This window comes from Gavia stellata, chromosome 2, assembly GCF_030936135.1.
Source record: "Gavia stellata isolate bGavSte3 chromosome 2, bGavSte3.hap2, whole genome shotgun sequence".
Taxonomy (NCBI): domain Eukaryota; kingdom Metazoa; phylum Chordata; class Aves; order Gaviiformes; family Gaviidae; genus Gavia; species Gavia stellata.
In genome coordinates this window covers 55,601,710-55,620,054 of record NC_082595.1, presented here as the reverse complement: position 1 = coordinate 55,620,054, position 18,345 = coordinate 55,601,710, and the positions used below count along the sequence as shown (strand labels likewise).

Sequence of the window (18,345 nt, the reverse complement as noted above, 5' to 3'; positions counted from 1 at the left end):
GCTGACTGGCCTCCCACCCTGTGCCAGTCCCTGACTACAGGCAAGCAACTCTTTGGCAGCAGTCAGGGGGCTCTCTCTTGCCTGGACCTAGTAAAAAAGTTTTGTTAAAATTGATGTGATTCAGGAACAGCATGGTTCCAACAGACCCCTGTGCAGTAGAAGTGCAGGTTCCTTTACAATGGAAAACAGTTTTCAGTAGGAAAATCCTATCCAATTCTGCTCCAAAGTAAAAACATTTGCTGAGACAGATCTTGCTTGTTGCTTTTGCTACTTCTTGTGGGAGGATGGCTCTGGTCTGACATGTCAAAAGTAAGCCCACCTCTCACTCAGAATATAGCAGACTAAATGTTAAATTAAAAACAATAAAGATGAGGAAAGAGAAGGCTGGTTATTAAACTTTTAAAACCAAAAGATTCAGTATGTGGACCTCCTAACTAATGTTGTTTGTATGACAAATAGGAACAAGACTTGATGGCTTTCTTATATTTTGGTTTCCATCCCTCCACTTTTCCTTAAGCGCCAATGGCCCATGTAGATTAACAAAGTTAAAAGTTCTGTGCCTGGTGGTATTCCAGCTAAAATAGCTTAAGGTTCCAGCCGTACTTCATTCAAGTCATTTATAAAAAGCACACTTTAACTTTCTACTCTGTGATCTTTTAAATGATCCTATATGTACTGGCTGTTTTCACAGCCTCATTATCATTTGGGATATAAATACACTTTTTTTGGTCCTTATTTGAAGCACTTTATCCAGGTGTTTTGATAGCAGGGCGTGTTTACTGAAGGATCATTTACCAACATGGAAAAGACTCTTTTAAAGCCATCTGTCTTAATTAGAGATCATTTTAATTGAATTAATTTAAAATACGTTAATTCAACTGTGGAAATTATCTGATTGCCAGCTCAGTTCATGCCTTGGAAATGTCTGTTTGGTGTTTGTTCTTGAACAACAGATAGGCTATAATAGTCGGAGGTAGGGATTTGCTTTTAGGGCTTACTTTTTTGAGAGACAATAATTTTCCTCAATTGCTGAGTAAGCTCAGGGAGACCATAAAATAATTTCCTTAGTTTATTTTACTCAAATTTTGATAAAAATATGTCTGTTTTACCAAACCAGTCTATAACCGTGAAGCTCTAAGATAGGAAGGCTGTTTTAATGTCCTAGGCTAAGGGCATTGGAGGGTAATAGAGATGATTCATACTTTCATAAAATAGAAGTATATTGAAAGGCTAAAGAAATTAAACCAAATGAATCCCAGGTGTAATATTCCTGGCTTGTTTAGGCTTATAACTAGTATGAATTTCACCTATTAGGCCTATTCTCATAGGAAAAAGAAGCACTCTGAAAGAGCATGAAAGTCAGGGAGGTTCATAAATTGCTGTGATCAATTGTATCCTTTCAGCAGAGATGTGGAGGAAACAAATGGAGTCATCTAAAAATAGGAAGGCAGGAGCAAGTGTAATACAGCAGATAAACCCTTCACTTGAACCGTAAAATTAATCCAAAATAAGTTGCAAGGAAAAAGTTCTTAGTGTGTGCTGTGGCTCATCATAGAGCCTATTTTGTTTCCATCATTAGTCCTCAAGAGATTGTGCATTTGGGGTTATTTTTTCATTTATCTGAAATTATGTTTCATTAGTGCTATTCAGTGGAGCAGGGTGTAGTGGCTCATTCCCAGAAAATTTAAGGACAAGATGCTCTTAAATATTTCTGCCCCCATATTCCCTATTCTGTGGAAAATTTTGCTAAGTTTTCCCCCAGTCTCCAAATTTTCTGGAAGAGCATGAGACTTGCCTTGTTCTGATCGTTTGTGCCTGTGCATGCATGTAAATACCCTGTGTGACCTTTAAGGTGCAGTCACAGACTTTCTGGTGCAGACAAATAACCAGGGACTGTATTGGCACATCTCTGATCCACTGGAGACGACTCTTATCTCCAGATCTGAGTGGGACAAATCCAATCCCAATGATCTGCTCCAGAACATTAAAGAACAAATTCCTAGTGCTGTCTCCTGTCTGTATTACCAAAATTCAATGGAAGAAACAGAAGCCTTTCAGTTAGATAAAGTTAAGTACATGCGTAACTGCAGGATCAAAATGTAAACCTATACTATCAGGATATGTTTCAGTGAATAGTAGTTGATTGAATTTATTTTTTTATTTGTAAGTTAAAGTCTATTGTAAATATAATTGGGAAGTCTTGTAAATCAAGGTCATTATTTAACTTAAATTATAAGGCTAAAGGAAGATACATTTCTCAAATCTCAGTCTGTTTTCTTGGTAAGTCACCATGGGATGGTGCAGATTTTTCTACCTGTAATTCTATTAAAATCAGTAAACAGGACTACTACTAAGGTTAAACAGGTATGCTTTAGAGGATATGACCTGAGTGGAATTGTATTAGAGTAAGCATGATGTATGTTGGAGAATGAAATGAAAATGAAAAATTATTAAATTAATGTTTAAGAAATATTGTATCTGAAGCAAAAATGTATGCTAAATAAAATATAAATGGAACATCAGAGCAGGGAACTGAGGGACCAGATTTAAAATGCAGTTTTAGAAGATGGTGCTGAGAAGTTGTTTAACATAACTTCTCAAAATATAGCCTTATGTCCTATTGATTTTTCATCTTCGTGAATGTTAAAGTCACTGTCATGTCAAGCACTGCAGTAGGAAACTTCAGTAACTCATTAAAGGGTACTGCAGTGCACCAGGGTGACTTGCAGCGGGGGATTAGCTCCATTTAGTTTGTGTTAGATTTTGCATCCCAAATGGTGGTTTTCTGCCCGAGCTCACTTAAAGTTATCAGATGACTGTGAAAAGCACAGTGATCTCTGTTGGTTCATCTTCCCCTGAGGGCAAACTGAACCAAAATGATTTTGTGGAACTTTCCAGCACCTGTGGTGGCCCAAGGACATAGTTGAGACAAAGTTTTTAGGGAGAGAAAATACATTTGATTAGTTAGAAAAATGTAATTGGAAAAACTTTTGGGTAGACCAGCTCTCCTTCAAGCAGAGATGGCTTTATACAATTGTTCTACAGTAGTTCACTTGTATTTGCAAAATCAAAGACCTTTTACTACCCTTGAATTGAGTTAATAAAATAATATTTTATTAAGTAACTAAACATTTATTGAGTTGTGCAAACATGATTTTCTTTCCAACATCCTATCCATTGAACAATGCCAAATGAAGTATTCTGGATTGGATTTCCAGAATCATTCGTGGATGAGCCAGCAGAATAGTTCAGGAAACCCAAATCGTTTGTGGAGTAAAAGAAGCGACTGAATCGAGAGACAAAGTAAATAATTATGGAGGGAAATAGCTATGCAGAGCCTCATGGTGAAAGCAAAGACTGCTGAGTCCCTCAGAACCATGTTTGAGTGAAGTGTTGGGGTGATGTCTACAAGATACCTTAGCAGCTCTCAAGCTGTTATTTGATTTTTGTGAATAAGGTGGAAGAGATGCTGACATCAACAATAAACACTAGTGAAATAGCTGTAGCTGTCAGCTGCTTTACCTTTCACGCTGGTGCTTAAAGAAGCTAGTCGGATGATAAAAACTTGGGAGTGTTAGATTTACAAACTCACTTAAGACAAAGACAAGCAGGCTTTGTTGCAGCTTGCTGTCCTAAAGAAAATAAAATTAGCTTTTAGTAGTATATTAGTACTTTGATTGCCCAATAAAGAGTTGAAGGTTAAGCTGACTAAGTTTTACTTTAGGGGTTTTTTTTTCTGTTTTGTTTGGTTTGTGTTGTTTTTGGTTGTTTTGGTTTTTTTTTTAATTAGACCAGACTGCTATGAGTAATTTGGTCTGGAAATAGTGACACCTCTTTGTGTGTGTTCGGCACTATGAAACCAGAATGAAGAAATGAAAAAAAAATTAAATAGGAAAGTTTTACTACAACTTAAGGAGAAGAATTGTGCTTGGATTTGGTTTACAGTTTAGCTTTTCCAAAGTGTTTATCAGACATAAATTATATCATTACAAGAGAGAGAGTATCCTCTCCTATCTTGAGGTGAAGAAGCACTGAGGGGTGTGACTGCAAAACTGGCTAATCACAAGTATTTCCACATCAGTGAGGTGCAACTGAAGCTGCCCAGGGAAGAAGTCCACGCAGAGGGTGGGATGCTGTCCAGGTCTGATCCAGGCCATAAAAAATACAGCTTGTAGGTTTGAAGGAGGACGAATCATACAAGTAAGATATGATTAATCGGTTTTTAGATATAATTATGGAATGTTATCTGGCCGTGACAAAGATAATAAAATCAAAGGTCAGCTTTCATTTGCATAACTAAACCAATAAAGTGCTTCTGAGAGCACGTCCTTGCTTTTTAACGGAAATAGTCTCATGCTTTGAAGGCTTGGGGACTTAGCAAGGTGCCTGCTGCTGTTCATACGTAGTTCCTGCTCACTGCCAGACTGTTACCACCTAATGGATAGGTGGGGAGAAGCACTGGGTTGCATCTTTTCACCAAACCCACTTCTGCCTCTGGGAGACCCTCTGGAGGTCTCAATATGAAATGAACAGGGACACTCCTCCCTGGAAGGGAGCTGCTGGCAAGCCAAAAAAGAGGCATGTCTGTGTGGAAGCTCACACTGCAGCTGCTTATTCTTTTGAGGGGTCTGCACAACATCAGTCTGTAAAGGTCATCACAAATACTATGTATTCAGTTAACTAGGCATTGCGGCACATGTCATGTCATGTTAACAAAATAATTTATCCCTCTCAAAAAAAATAATTCCTTAGTGTAGTAAATTGTCCTTGTATTTCTTGTGCAGACTCTTCAGGTTTTCTACATATGGGCATATTAGGATAACTGCACACATAATTTTTTAAGCAAAAAAAAAGAAGCCTGTTTTACTGCTACCTAGCAAGTTTGCTGCTAATCTGTAGGTTCTCTGTAGCGGCCATCTCTGCACACATCATCCAGCAGACCTGGTCTCCTGAAATGCTCCCCAAACTTTACCAAGCCTCCCTGCCTCCTCCCTGCCTCCATCCCGCTTGCCCTCCCGAGAAGTTCCTCATTACTGGTTTCATTCGTCTTCCTCGGTACAGTTCCAGACCTCTGCTATCTTCCTGTGTTGCTTTACTTTGCTGTGTCATTTCTCAGATAGACCCTCAGTTAATCTTCCCTTCTCTCTATGTAGAAGCACACTGTTACAGGCTCCCTATGCCTCTTACTTCTCTGTCATCCTTGTTCTCCTGACTTTCAGCCCTTTGTGCCAACATGTTGCTACCAGGCAACTCCTCCCCTTTCTTTGCAACTCCTTCTCTTCTCTCAGCACTTCCACAAGGATCTCCATTCTGGGAACCTCCTGTCCATACCAGTACCCTTTGATTCACTCTGAACTGGATGGAAATGTTTCTCATTCATGACAGTAAGATCTCAAGGAGACTTGGGCCTTCTCCAGTAAGAGAATTTGGGTACGTAGGTGTGTTGGTTATACGCATAGGATTGTCCCATTCTCATGTATCTGCTAACTTGTAAATTCATCTGCTCTCAATTGCATTTTATGTTGCACTGTGCTATTTGCTTTACTAGAGTGTGTTGTGTAAGTGGACACCAGTATGCAACAAGCTGTTTGCTGCCTCAGCCTTTCCCAGTGGTTTTGTCAGACTAGTTTTCTTCCACAGAGCTGGCAAGCAGAGAACCAAATCCCTCGCTGCTTCTAATGAAGAATACAGTATGGACATACGCATATGCTGGCTTACGTAGCTGTTGACTTGTCTGTGTTGCAGCAAGCGTTCATGGGATGCTGGGGCAGCAGGTATCAAAGTAGAGGGAAAAAGTCCTTTGATTCTTCCCTAAGGAATTGCCAGTTCAAAGGCTGAGGGAAAAGGAGATCGGAGAGGTTGGAGGAAAGGTGTGGTGCACGTATGACTAGTAACCAAACTAAGTAGTACGGTAAGGATACTCATTTCCTTGTTTGCCATTGGCAATGTGAAAAATCATAAATACAAGTTAACTGAAATGTTGTAGTTGCAGGGCGTCTGCAAAATTAGCCTTAAAAACAATGTCTAAGTAATTCCTAAATTACTCCTCAGGTATGTTCCTGCGAGTGGGCAAACTTTTCTTGGATTTCAGGCCAGATGCAAATCTTAAGAAAGGATTTGGAAGAGTGGAGCTCTGTGGCTGAACTCACAAAGTGTATATGTGGGACAGGTGATATTTACACATTTTGCAATAGGAAATGAAAACTCTGTGAAGATGAATGGCCAAAATACAAGAGGAAGAATTAGGTTGGTTGGTTGGTTTGTTTCCATTGAGCTTCATTTCTTATTCCATAGTAGGGGATGTGTTTGATTTCTTTCCAGCATAGCTGATGCATTAGAGTTTCTTCCCTGTTGAACTGTGTTTCCTGTGAAGTCGACTAAAGCTTGTGTTTCATTGCTTTTGGTCACTCAGAGACATTTGGAAAGTGAGTTGCTCCCTTGCTTGGTATTGACTGCCTTCAGCTAATGTCACTTAATTTATTACTTGCTGCAGATAGCTTCTGATTCAGTTGTCAGTATCATGACCCCTTCCCCTGTCTTCCCTATTTTCTTTCACAATGGGAAAATTGTACCATTACTTAGAACTGCTATTAGCTTTGTAATGTGTTCTTCCGTGCATCAGAGCACTGTGCATACTCAAGGTCAAACACAGCTCACAGTAAAACTGTTCTACTCTCTACAGGTTTGTAGAGGGTGAACCGCACCATGGTACCTGTGTGTTCTCCAGAAGCGTAAAAACAGCTTGACTAATAAGTTACATGGCTTTTTTTCTCTTGTCTTTTCTGTGAGTATAATATGGAAGTGATCAGAAAATTCAACTGAAAGTTTTGAAGTACCAGTCTGAGGAAGAAAAAAGTCTATCCCATTTCATTTGTATAGAAAGTGGTTTCATGCCATACATACCTTGTAATGCTGGTGTGGCATACTGGCTTACAGCAGTCCTTTCAGCTGCAGTATCTATACAAGTGCACACATATGCTTTTTAGGTACTGTATACAGGAGACAGCAAAAGTTAAGATATATGTTATATTTTGAGCTGAAGATTGGTGAGATTTGTGATGGTCCTTAATACTTAATAAAACTAATTCTCTATCTTCAACCATTCCTCATGAAAGCATAGAAAAGATTTATCTAGAAATTGGACTCACCAAGGGGCAAAATTCATCAGCTCTTGTCTTTATCCTACAGCTTTGGCCAAGGTTTTCAGATTCTGTACCCCAAACTGATGAGTATCTAAACAACATGATCAAGATCTTGGACCTTCATTCAGTGCTTCTGAGAGCACCAAGGCAGGAAATGGGGGAATGGTGTAATCTTAGTATCCTAGGCTGACCAGTTTGGAACTAGGAAAATCATGTATGGAAGCCATTTTTGCACTTTATCAGTAAGGGTGTTGCCCCTGGTGCAAGAATGTAGAGTAGGTCACATATCTAGAGCAGAAGAAACACACAAGACATTTGTGTTAAATGTCTGTCCAGCTGTGTACACTGCAAAGAACCAAAAGTGGAAACCTGTTACACAATATACCAAACTTTCAAATATCATCCCAAAAATATCGTGTGTTATATGGACTGCAACATCCAGACTGAGGCAGAAGACGTAGAAGGACTCAGACATGCTTCTGCACTGTAGATTTACTGAGATGGGGTATTATTTGGTTTCCCTGTATGGGAAAACAACTCATGAATTCTTCAGAGAACATGCACTAGAGAGGCCATCTCCGTTGGTACAGGAAATCCAAATCATCATTCTAACATGAAATAATAAAAGGAACTCTTGTTTCAACTTCAGTGATGTATTAAAAAACCTGAAAGCTAACAAATATACTTTTTTTCCTGAGTGATTCACTTCTAACTTTCGTATAGTTAGCTATATTGCTTTTGTGTATTAAGAAATGTGTGGTCTCTTGTCCTAAGCCCCAAAGAGAATCGAGACTCCTGTGTTCCATATAGATATGGTAAAGACCACTTGCTTATCTTTCTGTGTGCTTCCCAGCAGTAGGCTTACGAGTGTGTTACAAATGTTATTGATGTGAAAAAATACGTAACAGAAATTTTTCTCACAAAAATTGTTATGCGGCTACCCAGGTTTCTGTTAGTCATCTTCATAATCTCTGGACTGTCTTCCTTAAACGCATTAATGTTCCTGGCTTTTTTCCTTCCCTGTGGTCCAGTAATGCTATGAGCACGTATAATGAGAATGTTCCTACTCTGAGATCTTTGGGAAGAGGAGGCAAAGACATCAGGATGCAGCTGCAGCAGAAGAGGATATGAAAGCATGGCAACTGCATAGCAAGGAGATGTGGTTTTTATCTCAGCTGCACAGTGGGAAGCACTTCATTCAATAAGTTTTCTGTTCTCCTTACTTAGAAACTTTTGAACCTATAGGCTTTTGTGGTAAAGGTGCTTGGAGAACGCTCATTACTTAGAAGCAAATAAAAACCAACTAAACACAACTAAAAGGACTAAAGTTCTTTCTGAGTAAAGTAAGATGCTGAAATGCATCTTGCAGTAAGAGACCATCAAAACACAAATTCAGTCAATCTGGCTCAAAAAGTCCTACTTGGCTATTGTATTTTTCAGGTGTTTGTGAAAGTATTTCACACTTTCCATTTTGTTCCTACTAAGGGGCATTCGAAAGGAACAGTGTTTGAAAGCTGTAGCTTTCTCTGATAGTGCAAACAGAGACTATTCGTAAGACCTAAGAGAGAAGTTTTTGAGAGGAGAGGAGAGGAGAGTGCCTGAGTGGCAAGGAGTGATGTGTTTGGTTTTTCAGTCTCCTGAGTGGAGTCACAACAGTATCAATGTTGGGAACCTTTTGACATTTCCTGAGGAATAGTTTGTCCTTCCAAGCAGAACAAAACCAGTATTTTCCTTCTGTGTAACACAGTAAAAAGATCAGAAGAAAAAAGAGCTTTCACAAATACGTATGGAGGTGATTCATCTACTTCCTAACAGATAGGGTGAGGAAGAGACAGCACTGACATTTAATGTGGACACCTGCTTACAACTGAGCACTGCAAAGCATTTTTTCCCTTGATCCTCAACACAAGTTGTTTCAGGAGACTTACTTGTTCTTTTCCTTTGTTACTTATTTGAATAAATTCTCCACAGCTTCTGTGACTCATTTCCCCCCAAGGGACTGGCTATGCTGACAACAGAAGAAGATTCAAAGATTAACAAACTAGCTGTCTCGCTGATAGAAAAACCCACAAAGCCATTGCTTTGTTCGAGGACATTACTTGAATGTCTGATAGATACAGTAATTGAGTTTTACTTTTGGTTGTAGCCCGTTTGACCGAGTAGAGCATTTCCTTCCCCCTTACACACCTGAGTAGTCTGTTGTGCATTCTGTGTGGTCCTGCAGGGATTTCAGAGCTGTATGTGAGAAGATTAACTACGACTCCCAAAAACCCCTTAGCACTGTGTCATGGCCTGGAACTTCTGGTGCCATGAAGTACTGATGGAGTACTAGTTGGGATACTTTTTAATTATTTGTCATGCCAGTCAAAGTCTTTGGACTCCAGTTTTAGCAGGAGAGCTTTCTGGGAGGTCCACCTGCCTTCCTACTGTTGACACTCTGCTAACAGCCTGCTTCCCTGCTTGACTCTGTTTCCCACCCAGTCCCCTTCTGCTTTTGGATGCCCTGGTTTTTGCTATGGAAAAAAGGGAGCCGGGGAAGTAGGGAACCTTTTGCTCCAGAAATCTGTCACTATTCTTTTAGAGATGGGCACCATTAGTCTGGTGAGCAGTGACATGGGAGGAAAATGACAACAGTAATTTGGAAGCTGAGAGAAGCAACTGCGTGCAGGCATTGCCAAGATGTGTAGGTATCTTTAACTTGGATAAAGCTACAGCAAAATGAGTTCAGTGAAGCTGAAGGAAATGTTGCCAGCAGGAGGAGTAGAATTGGGAAAATAGATGCTACGTACACTGTGATTATTATTTGCCCTGTGAGGAAGCATGAAAAATACTACACATAACAGATGCAAGAAGATGCCAAAAAGATAGTTATTTCCTGATGGAAATGTTAAAAAAAATTAAAGGTAAAAACAGATAAAGAGTGGACAAACTCTACATCCTTACTTGGATGTTGGCCTTAGGAAATACTATTACAAGAGAGCATCAGAATGAAATTGAAGAAATTCCTTAGAACATTAAAGAATGAAATACCATTTATCTAAAGTACAGCAGCAAGCTATTTTGAATATGGTCTGTCATATGTTTGGAGGTGGACTTAAGTTTTGATTTATATGGACCTAAATGGACTTAAGTTTTTATTTGTAATGTCACTTCTAAGCCTGCTGGGGTAGTCCCTCGTCTTTCAAATATACTTAGAAAACATCCTGTGCTAGCACAGTGGGTTGGTCTTGACTTTTGAGCTCAGTCTTCTCAGCCTCTAATACCTTAAGTGTAGTATAGAAAAAACAAAGGTGAGAACATAATGGTAACTGCTACATATATAAAGGATGTGTATATAAAAGGTGTACTTTTATTATTTTTAGATAGCTACGTTTGATTTATGGCCACCAGACTGATGGATGATGATCAGCTGATTTTCTGTCTGACAGATGTTCTAGATTTGTCTCTGCACACTTTTTTAATCAAGTGCATAAATCTAAATTGACGTACATGAAAGCGTGTCACACTTCATCTTCCTGGGTTGTCTAGTATTATGCAATGAAGGGAGATTATATCAGGGGAGAAAGAGATGAGCTGGAGAGGAAAGAGGGATTTGAAATAAGTGCCCAAGGTGGGTAAAATGAAACTCTACTACAGAAGAGAGTAGTTTCATGTAGCATGAGTTGTAGAGTAGATTTTCTCCATTTAAAAAGTAACCATTTAGGGACCAAAACATCCATGCAGGAGAGAAAAGAGAAAAAAGTCCACAAGACAGGTTTGAGTAAGTCTTTGGTGTGTTTTGATGTTAGTATCATTATGTAGATCTTTATGTGAACAGCTCACAAAAGTATTATTGTCTCACCACCTAAATGGCTGAACTGAAACGAGCAGGAACTGCAGTAACACTAGTATTTTGCCATTGGGAACAAATTTTAACAGCTTTACCAAGCAAAAGGAGATCTTGGGTATTTTCTGTTCTGAAGTGTAATTTAGTCTCTTTGCTTGCTCTGGTGAGCATGTGGAGAAATATATTTAGGACACCTACAGTTAGGTAAATATGAACACCACAAAAAGCCATGAGACTGTAATGTAAATTTACTGCTTGTAAATATGGATTAATTCTCCTTGTTTTGACATGTCTTGTCAAGTGCTGACCTCACCCATTTTAATGAATACATAGTATAATCCTGTATCTAACCGAGAATGTTGATACACATACATTGTATATTTTTGCAAAGTTGCATTCTTGAATGTCCCATGTACAGTTTTTGTATTTTTGCTACTTACGGAAAAGATTCATTTGGACTTGACCTGACTGTTTTCATGCAAGACAGGAACTTTCTGCTAAATCTCCAGGTCAGAACTTACAGTTACTGACTTTGGTTAAAATTTATTTGCATGTTCAAGTTGTCTTTCAGGTTTGCAGATTGTACTCATTCCTTCGTTTCTTGCCAAGAAGGATTAATTTATTTTATTACAAAGTATTTAGAGATACAAAAAAGATTAAGAACATTTATTCTTGTTGTTGGAGTGACAGAGCTGAAAGGCACTTTGAGGGAGAAAAGGAAAATGTTCTTTGTGGTGGAAACACCAGGTCAGCATCAGTAATCATATTTCTGCCCCTCTCTTCCTGCATGTCAGAGAAAGTCATGATTGATCTCTATCTGCCTCGGATTTTCTATACATGAAATAAGAGCACTGATATTTCCCAGCCTTAGCAGAATTTTATATGAATAACACTAAAATGATTGAGACTTTCCTTATCCAATTCTTATTCTAAATACAGCCAGTTGTCAATGAAAAGCTGACAGTCTTCCATCATATTGGTCTTCAGCCCCATCTGTATCCCTTCCCACACAAAGCACTGACCATATTCACGCAGAGAGACAATGTTCCTGTTCCCAAATTAGAACAAGTAAATATTGGTTTTAATTGAATGATTCATGTCTAATTATTAGACATTACTGTTAATTATCGGAAATTATTGTGTACAATTCTAGTATGATAATCGTTTGTGATTCTTAATAATACAGTTGCTAATGGCTGTTTTCACAAACTATCCCTGTGTGCCACTTGCAGCTAAGTATCACCGCCTTCTGCTCCAGGTGTTCTCACTTAAGCTGGTGCCCTGGGGCGTGATCCTGCAAACACATCTATGCCTGATCCAAAGCCCATTTTGGTCAGCAGGAGTTTTCTCATTCGATTCAATGGGCTTTGAGACAGGAATCGAGGGAGCAGAGCACTGTTCATTCTATTATTTCCAGGATTCAATTATTTATTAGGTAAAAGTCACATGCACAAGCTGACAAGGACCAGAGGAAAACAAATGCTTTGATATCTTCAGGATAAAGAAATTTTATGAAGAGTTTTAGGGTTTTTTTAGAGGTCTTTTTTGTATAATTTGCTCCTCTGTGAAAGGAATTTGTTCCAACAAGATTCTAAATAAGAATCTAAACAAGATTCATAATAAAGAAAACGTGCTTTGCTTCATAGAGAGAGTGTGACAAAATAGAGTTTCAGTTCCCTTCCGAATGGTTGTATAGCAAAACCACTTAAAAAGAGGGATCAGGTCATAAAAAGACATACAAGTGGCTGGCAAGAAAGGGCTGTTGCTGACCCTGTCCACAGGTTTCTTATAGGCATAGAGCTGTTCATTGTGCTAGTCTGATGTGCAAATGGCAAGGTAAGGAAATGCACAGAGATTCTTTTATCTTCTTCTGGGTCACAAATAAAGCTTAAGCACTCAGTATTGAAATATATAGCTTTCAATAACAAAAGACCCATTGGGCAAAGCCTATGGCTATTGCATTGTTGAGCAGGTGATTAGCATCCATCGGGGCTACAGCTGTTTACGTCTTACGTTTGTTTCATATGCAGATGTTGCTATGAGGAGAGGAGTCAGCAATGACTGATGTGGAGCCTGTGGTCACAGATTTTGCAGCATCAGGACGGGCAGGCCGCCGGAACGCCTTACCGGATATTCTGGGCTCTCCCGCTGGTGCTGGGACTTCAGACCTGCCGCACAAACTGGCTGAGCTCTCCATTTCAGAAGGTAATGCCTGCACATTCAAGAAACGGACAGTTTTATGCAGTCATCCTTTGCTTTCTCCTTAAGACTTCTGCCACCATGCAATTTTCATGTCAATACTAGTATTTCTTTCTTCATTTAGGATTAAAGTCAACCTTCCAAAGCAGTTACCACTTGTACCTCATGATGAGACAAATTAATTTTAACCCAGACTAAGTCTGCCATGTCCACCCACAGATTCAGTATTCAGCAGCCTGGGGAAGGGTGCTGGGAGCTGAATTCCTGTTCCCCTGAGGAATAGCAAACACAGTTGCATTGCTGGGCAGCTTGGAAAACCAGCACTCCAGCTATAAATTAGGGTTTACTCCTGTGCTGAGATAACTTAGCACAAGACAGCAAGCTGTGCTGTTAATACGATTACAGCTATCATCCTAACACAGGCATATACATTAAGAGTAGGGTTTACAGTGATTTACTCCTGCTATTAGGCTTTCAACTTTGCTATCTGAGATCAGTGCCATATTTTGCCCTATCCTTTAGTTTGATAAGATGGTCTGTTGATTTAGCACAGGTCTATCTAATCAACACCAGCTTTACATTTGAGTTCTTTTTACTTTCAGCGGGATTTCAGGGGGATTTTCAGGTTCGAAAAAATCTGGTTTCTAATGCCAATGAAGTGAGAATTATAGGTTGGCCCTGAGCATGGATTGCCCCTACTTTTTTAGGTTCTGATTTGGAAGTAACTTTCTCCTCTTGCCCATCACCATGTGGTGACAAATGCTACTGCAACTAGTGGTCCCACTTCCAGCAGCAGCGATAGTGTGGGAGCAGCACAGGGGGAGGCAGGCGTGTGCTGAGGCATGGAGGGCCCATGAAACTGAAGGGAAGTAGATTATAGGAGAGATTCCCAGGCTCCGAGGATGCATGTCCTGCTTGTATGTTGCCCGTAGCAATTACAGGATGTTGAGTTTACAGCCTCCTAAAGCACCATAAAGGTTGGGAGGGCAGGGGGGTAAGATTCCATCGATTACAAGCTGTTCTTGCTTTGATGATTTAATTTATATTAATGTATTTGGGGTTCTGTAATCCAAACCCAGCATGGATGCATTGAAGGACTGCTGGTGAAGAAGAGGGCAGGTAGAAACAGCACTTCCAGGAGGAGTGAGAAGGGACTGAATGACCACATCCTGGCTTGAACCTGAGAAAGAGAGGAAAATAAGAATCTGAATGGGAGCTGGAAGGAGGCATTACTTTTGCAAAAGGAAAGGGCAAAGATTTATGAAGGAGACAGCGTGGACATAAAGAAAAAAGGGAAAGACAACAAGGTCAGACACCCTCAGGCTGCGGGGCAGTAGTGAGGGGAACTGGGGGAATCTGAAAGAGCAAGTGGGTAGGACAGCAGGCGCTGTGTCAGAGTACATTCAAGCTAATGTTGAGAGCCTTGTGATTCCAAGGGCAATGACAGCAGATAAGACCCAGTTAAAACTCCTTTGTTTTGAGGAGAGATTTTTCCCTAGCAATATGAAAAGTATGTCCCTGCAGATTTTCTCCTTCTGGTGTGTGCGACTGGAGCACTGGAAATCCATTCCAAAGTACAGACAGTCACTTAATATTTAATGCTTTGGTTTTCAAATATTATGGGTTTTTTAATTCCAAATAGCTCTTCCGCCTGGCACGGTTCGTGCATCATGACCAGGGGTCAGGGTCCAGAAGAAAAGAACTGTTTCCGTTACCAAAGGGGAAGTAGATGGGAATTTATATTGTTATTAGTGTCAAGAGTTGTGGAAGTGAAGTCACCAGTCCAACCCACTGAAATATTCATTGCTGCATTATGTGTAACTAACCTTTGTATTGTTTAGAGCAGTGAACCTTAAGGGAGATGCACAAAACCATGTTAAACAAAGCACAAAAGAATACAACAGCTGTAGATAAGTTCCTGATGTTTGTTTCATTTTGGCCTCTGGAAAGTTTAGTAGTTGGAAAGAATATACTTTTTAAAGTATGCAAAATTTCTCTCTTCGATCTTGGTTTTTTTTCCCCCCCAGATAAAAATAAACATGAAAGAGTGAAAGTCTTGTTAAAAGAAATGTTACAGCACAGCATAAAATAAGTACTTAGCCCTCCAGACAGAATAATCCTCCTCTCCTGGTGCCCATCCAATGCATTAAGAAGAAGAAATGAAACACAGCTACATTAGTTTTAGCAAAATGTACTGATGCTTTCTTACAAATACAAGAACCAGCACTGCCAGGATTTGAAGAACAATTAAGAGCATGGAATTATCCTTTGCTTTTGTCATTGGCATATAGCTGTGCCAGAGCATGCCTGGAAGGAGCAGTTTCTGTTATCAGCAGTTTGGAGTAGTGACAATAGGAAATGAATACAGGATACAGTTAGGTCCACTCTGACTGCTTGGATGCTTTTTGGGCTTGGGAATTCCACAAGTATCAGATAGGAATTACAGCCTCATTGTGTTGTAAGTTAAACTTCTGATGAGACAGCAAGCAAAATGAGGACAACCTGTCAAAATGGAAAGAAAGTTTGGAAGTTCAAATGCTGTGAGAGGGAAAGAGTTTGTTTGTGTAATGTTTGGGGCTCTAACAGGCATCTCTTTTTGCCTGTTTGTGGCTTTAACAATAAGTTGTTAAAAAAATGAAAGCCATTTCCAACTCAGAACAAAGAAATTGGATAAATTAGAAAAGTGGAGAAGATAGAACATGGCTATAGAAAGCATGCCCTATTTTTTTCCTACTCTTAAAGATTCAGTGAAGATTATGGGAAATGTTGAGGAGGACTCTCTCCTTCTTCCTTCAAGTTTAACTAATGCACATTGGATCATACATTCCCTCTCTTTCTAAAATGCTGTCAGCTGCTGTCATACTGAAAGGTCAGGAGCAGTATGTGGTAATACCTTTGGTCTGGCTTAGGTATTAGGAAATGAGAAAAAAGACTTTGCTTTATTCTTTATGAATATACAAGGATCGTAGCTGTGTGATACAAATTTCCATGTACTCTGTAAGCCACACCAAATTAATGTTCTCATGAGATGGACAGGAGAGATTTTGGCACCAGCTGTTTATCCCAGAGCCTAACCGTGAAATGAGGACCATCTGTATCCTGTCTGATCATCCTCTGATGATGTGTAAGTTTTGGAGGGCTGAGACTTTCCACAGGTGGTCTGGTGGGAGGCCATACTGGAACCATGTTAAACAGGTGATTTGTGTCACTGGTGATCCAAAGGTTGAAGAGGAGTGTGCAGGAAGTTTGAGAGCAAAGAGGCTATACTGGTTTCCCACATTTGGTAATCTGTGTTAGGGCACGATTCTGCCAATAACCTTTACTGTTTGCTGCATTTTTTCTAGGTGACTGTGTATAGCTATCTTGATACACGCAGCAGCTTAGCATCTGTTGTACACCTAAGTGCTACCAACTATGAGATTAGATTTCTTCTAACAAACTGTTTTCCTCTACCCTGTCTGCAAGACTCCACTAATATTAGACATCTAACCCCAAACAGAAACAGCCAATAGAGGAGATTGCTTTGTCTCCCTTTCCTCAGCAGTGCTGTGCTACATAATGCTGACGGGTGTCAAGTAATTCAGTTCTTAATTTACCAGTATAAAACTCTGCAGCCTCCAAACCTCTGAGCAGACATATAACATCAAGCGGTTTCTGCCAAGAGCTTTAGCTGATGAATTGTGTACAGCAGTATATATTTGCTGTGATCTGTAGAGACCAAGATATATAACTCTTTTGGCTGTCCATGATATTTTACAGCAAGTCTCCGGGGCAAATAGCTGAAAATGTACCCCTTCGGTTACGACTGTTAAAGTGGAAGACGGTACAGCCAGATATGCTGAGCAGACCTCTCCTTGCCCCCAAAAGCTATGCTATGAGCTGTCTTAGATTTGGGTATACAAACTGTTCTGTTAGCACTGGTAATGCTATGTGGGACTTGAAGATAGTGTGAAAATGATTATGCTTTGCAAGGTAATCGAGGCAAGAAGAGTTCCTGTTTCTCAGTGAGAGAATTTGAGCATCAAAAGCGACAGGGTGGAACTCTTCATCTAATGACCACGCACGCTGGCGAGCTTCTACTTATACTAGTCATGTAAGCGTTCAACTCTAACCCATGGAAGAGTGAATTTCCAAATCACAGTAACAAAAACTCCCATCATCTTGTGAAGACAGGGTGGATTCTCCTAGGTATTTCTTGGCACAGAAGGTCAGCCAGATAACTAGCATGTTCATAAACTGTAATGTTATCTACCTGAAGCCAAGCAATGCTCACAGGAATGCAATATTCTAACTTGACTTTGGAAATGACCCAGAAAAAAAGAACAATAATAAAAAGTTATCTCCAATCTCTTTCTTAAAACCAAATGCACATTGATCAGCATGTGCAAGAAGCAGGCAAATCCACGCCAATAGGCAATTGCTTTTGGAAGATGGCTCTGCAAGTTCTTTATCTTTTGAGTTAAGCTCTCTTTCTAAAGCAGCTGTCAGTGTGGTAATAAAAAACCCAATCCAGAGATGATCCGTGAATCCAAATATTTGGCTGCATTAAAAAAGCTGTGAGAATGTGTGTGGTGTATAAATGTTTGATTCTGTCTTTTTTTTAGATGAAGGAGCAGAGAGTGGAGAAGTGCCATCATCCAAAGCCTTGCTGGAAAGTCAAGAGGCGGAAGGGAAAAGCAATGATTCCTAACACCTAACGACTGCTGGATTAATGAAACCCATCGACAGACTTTCCAGTTTTCCTGTGTCACCTCTTCTGAAGTGTGGTAGCAACTTTAGCAGCACAGACAAGATTTTGCATCATGCTTGTACCTACATGACATTAAAGTGGAACTACTGTTTCTTATACTGCCGTCCTTCAAAACCAATGTTCTACACATCCAAATGGGAAGAGAACTAAAGAATGTAGCTTTTATTTTGGGTTTTCTCATTGTTATAGTATTCATCCTAACTAATCTTCTTTGACAGTTTTGATTAATATACCTAGCAGAGGTACCACCAACTAACGATTGCTTCAAAATAAAAATCCTGTTTCTTAATTTCCCAAAATAGCTGCTTTCTCTCTGACACAGAAGTGTATTCACTCTTGTCACCTTAGGATTATATTAAGTATATATTAGATTACAAACATTATCTGTAATTTATTTCCTGAGATCTTTGTTTTCATTAGGCATATGT

At 39.6% G+C, this 18,345-nt stretch overlaps 1 protein-coding gene across 1 annotated transcript; it reads left to right on the top strand.

Moving 5' to 3' along the window:
- Window positions 1-13,025: 13,025 nt before the first annotated feature.
- Window positions 13,026-18,063, top strand: PKIB (cAMP-dependent protein kinase inhibitor beta). Its single transcript, XM_009818067.2, has 2 exons — window positions 13,026-13,173; window positions 17,772-18,063. The coding sequence occupies exons 1-2, from the start codon at window positions 13,026-13,028 to the stop codon at window positions 17,855-17,857; spliced, it is 234 nt and encodes a 77-aa protein (XP_009816369.1). The 3' UTR covers window positions 17,858-18,063.
- Window positions 18,064-18,345: the final 282 nt, after the last annotated feature.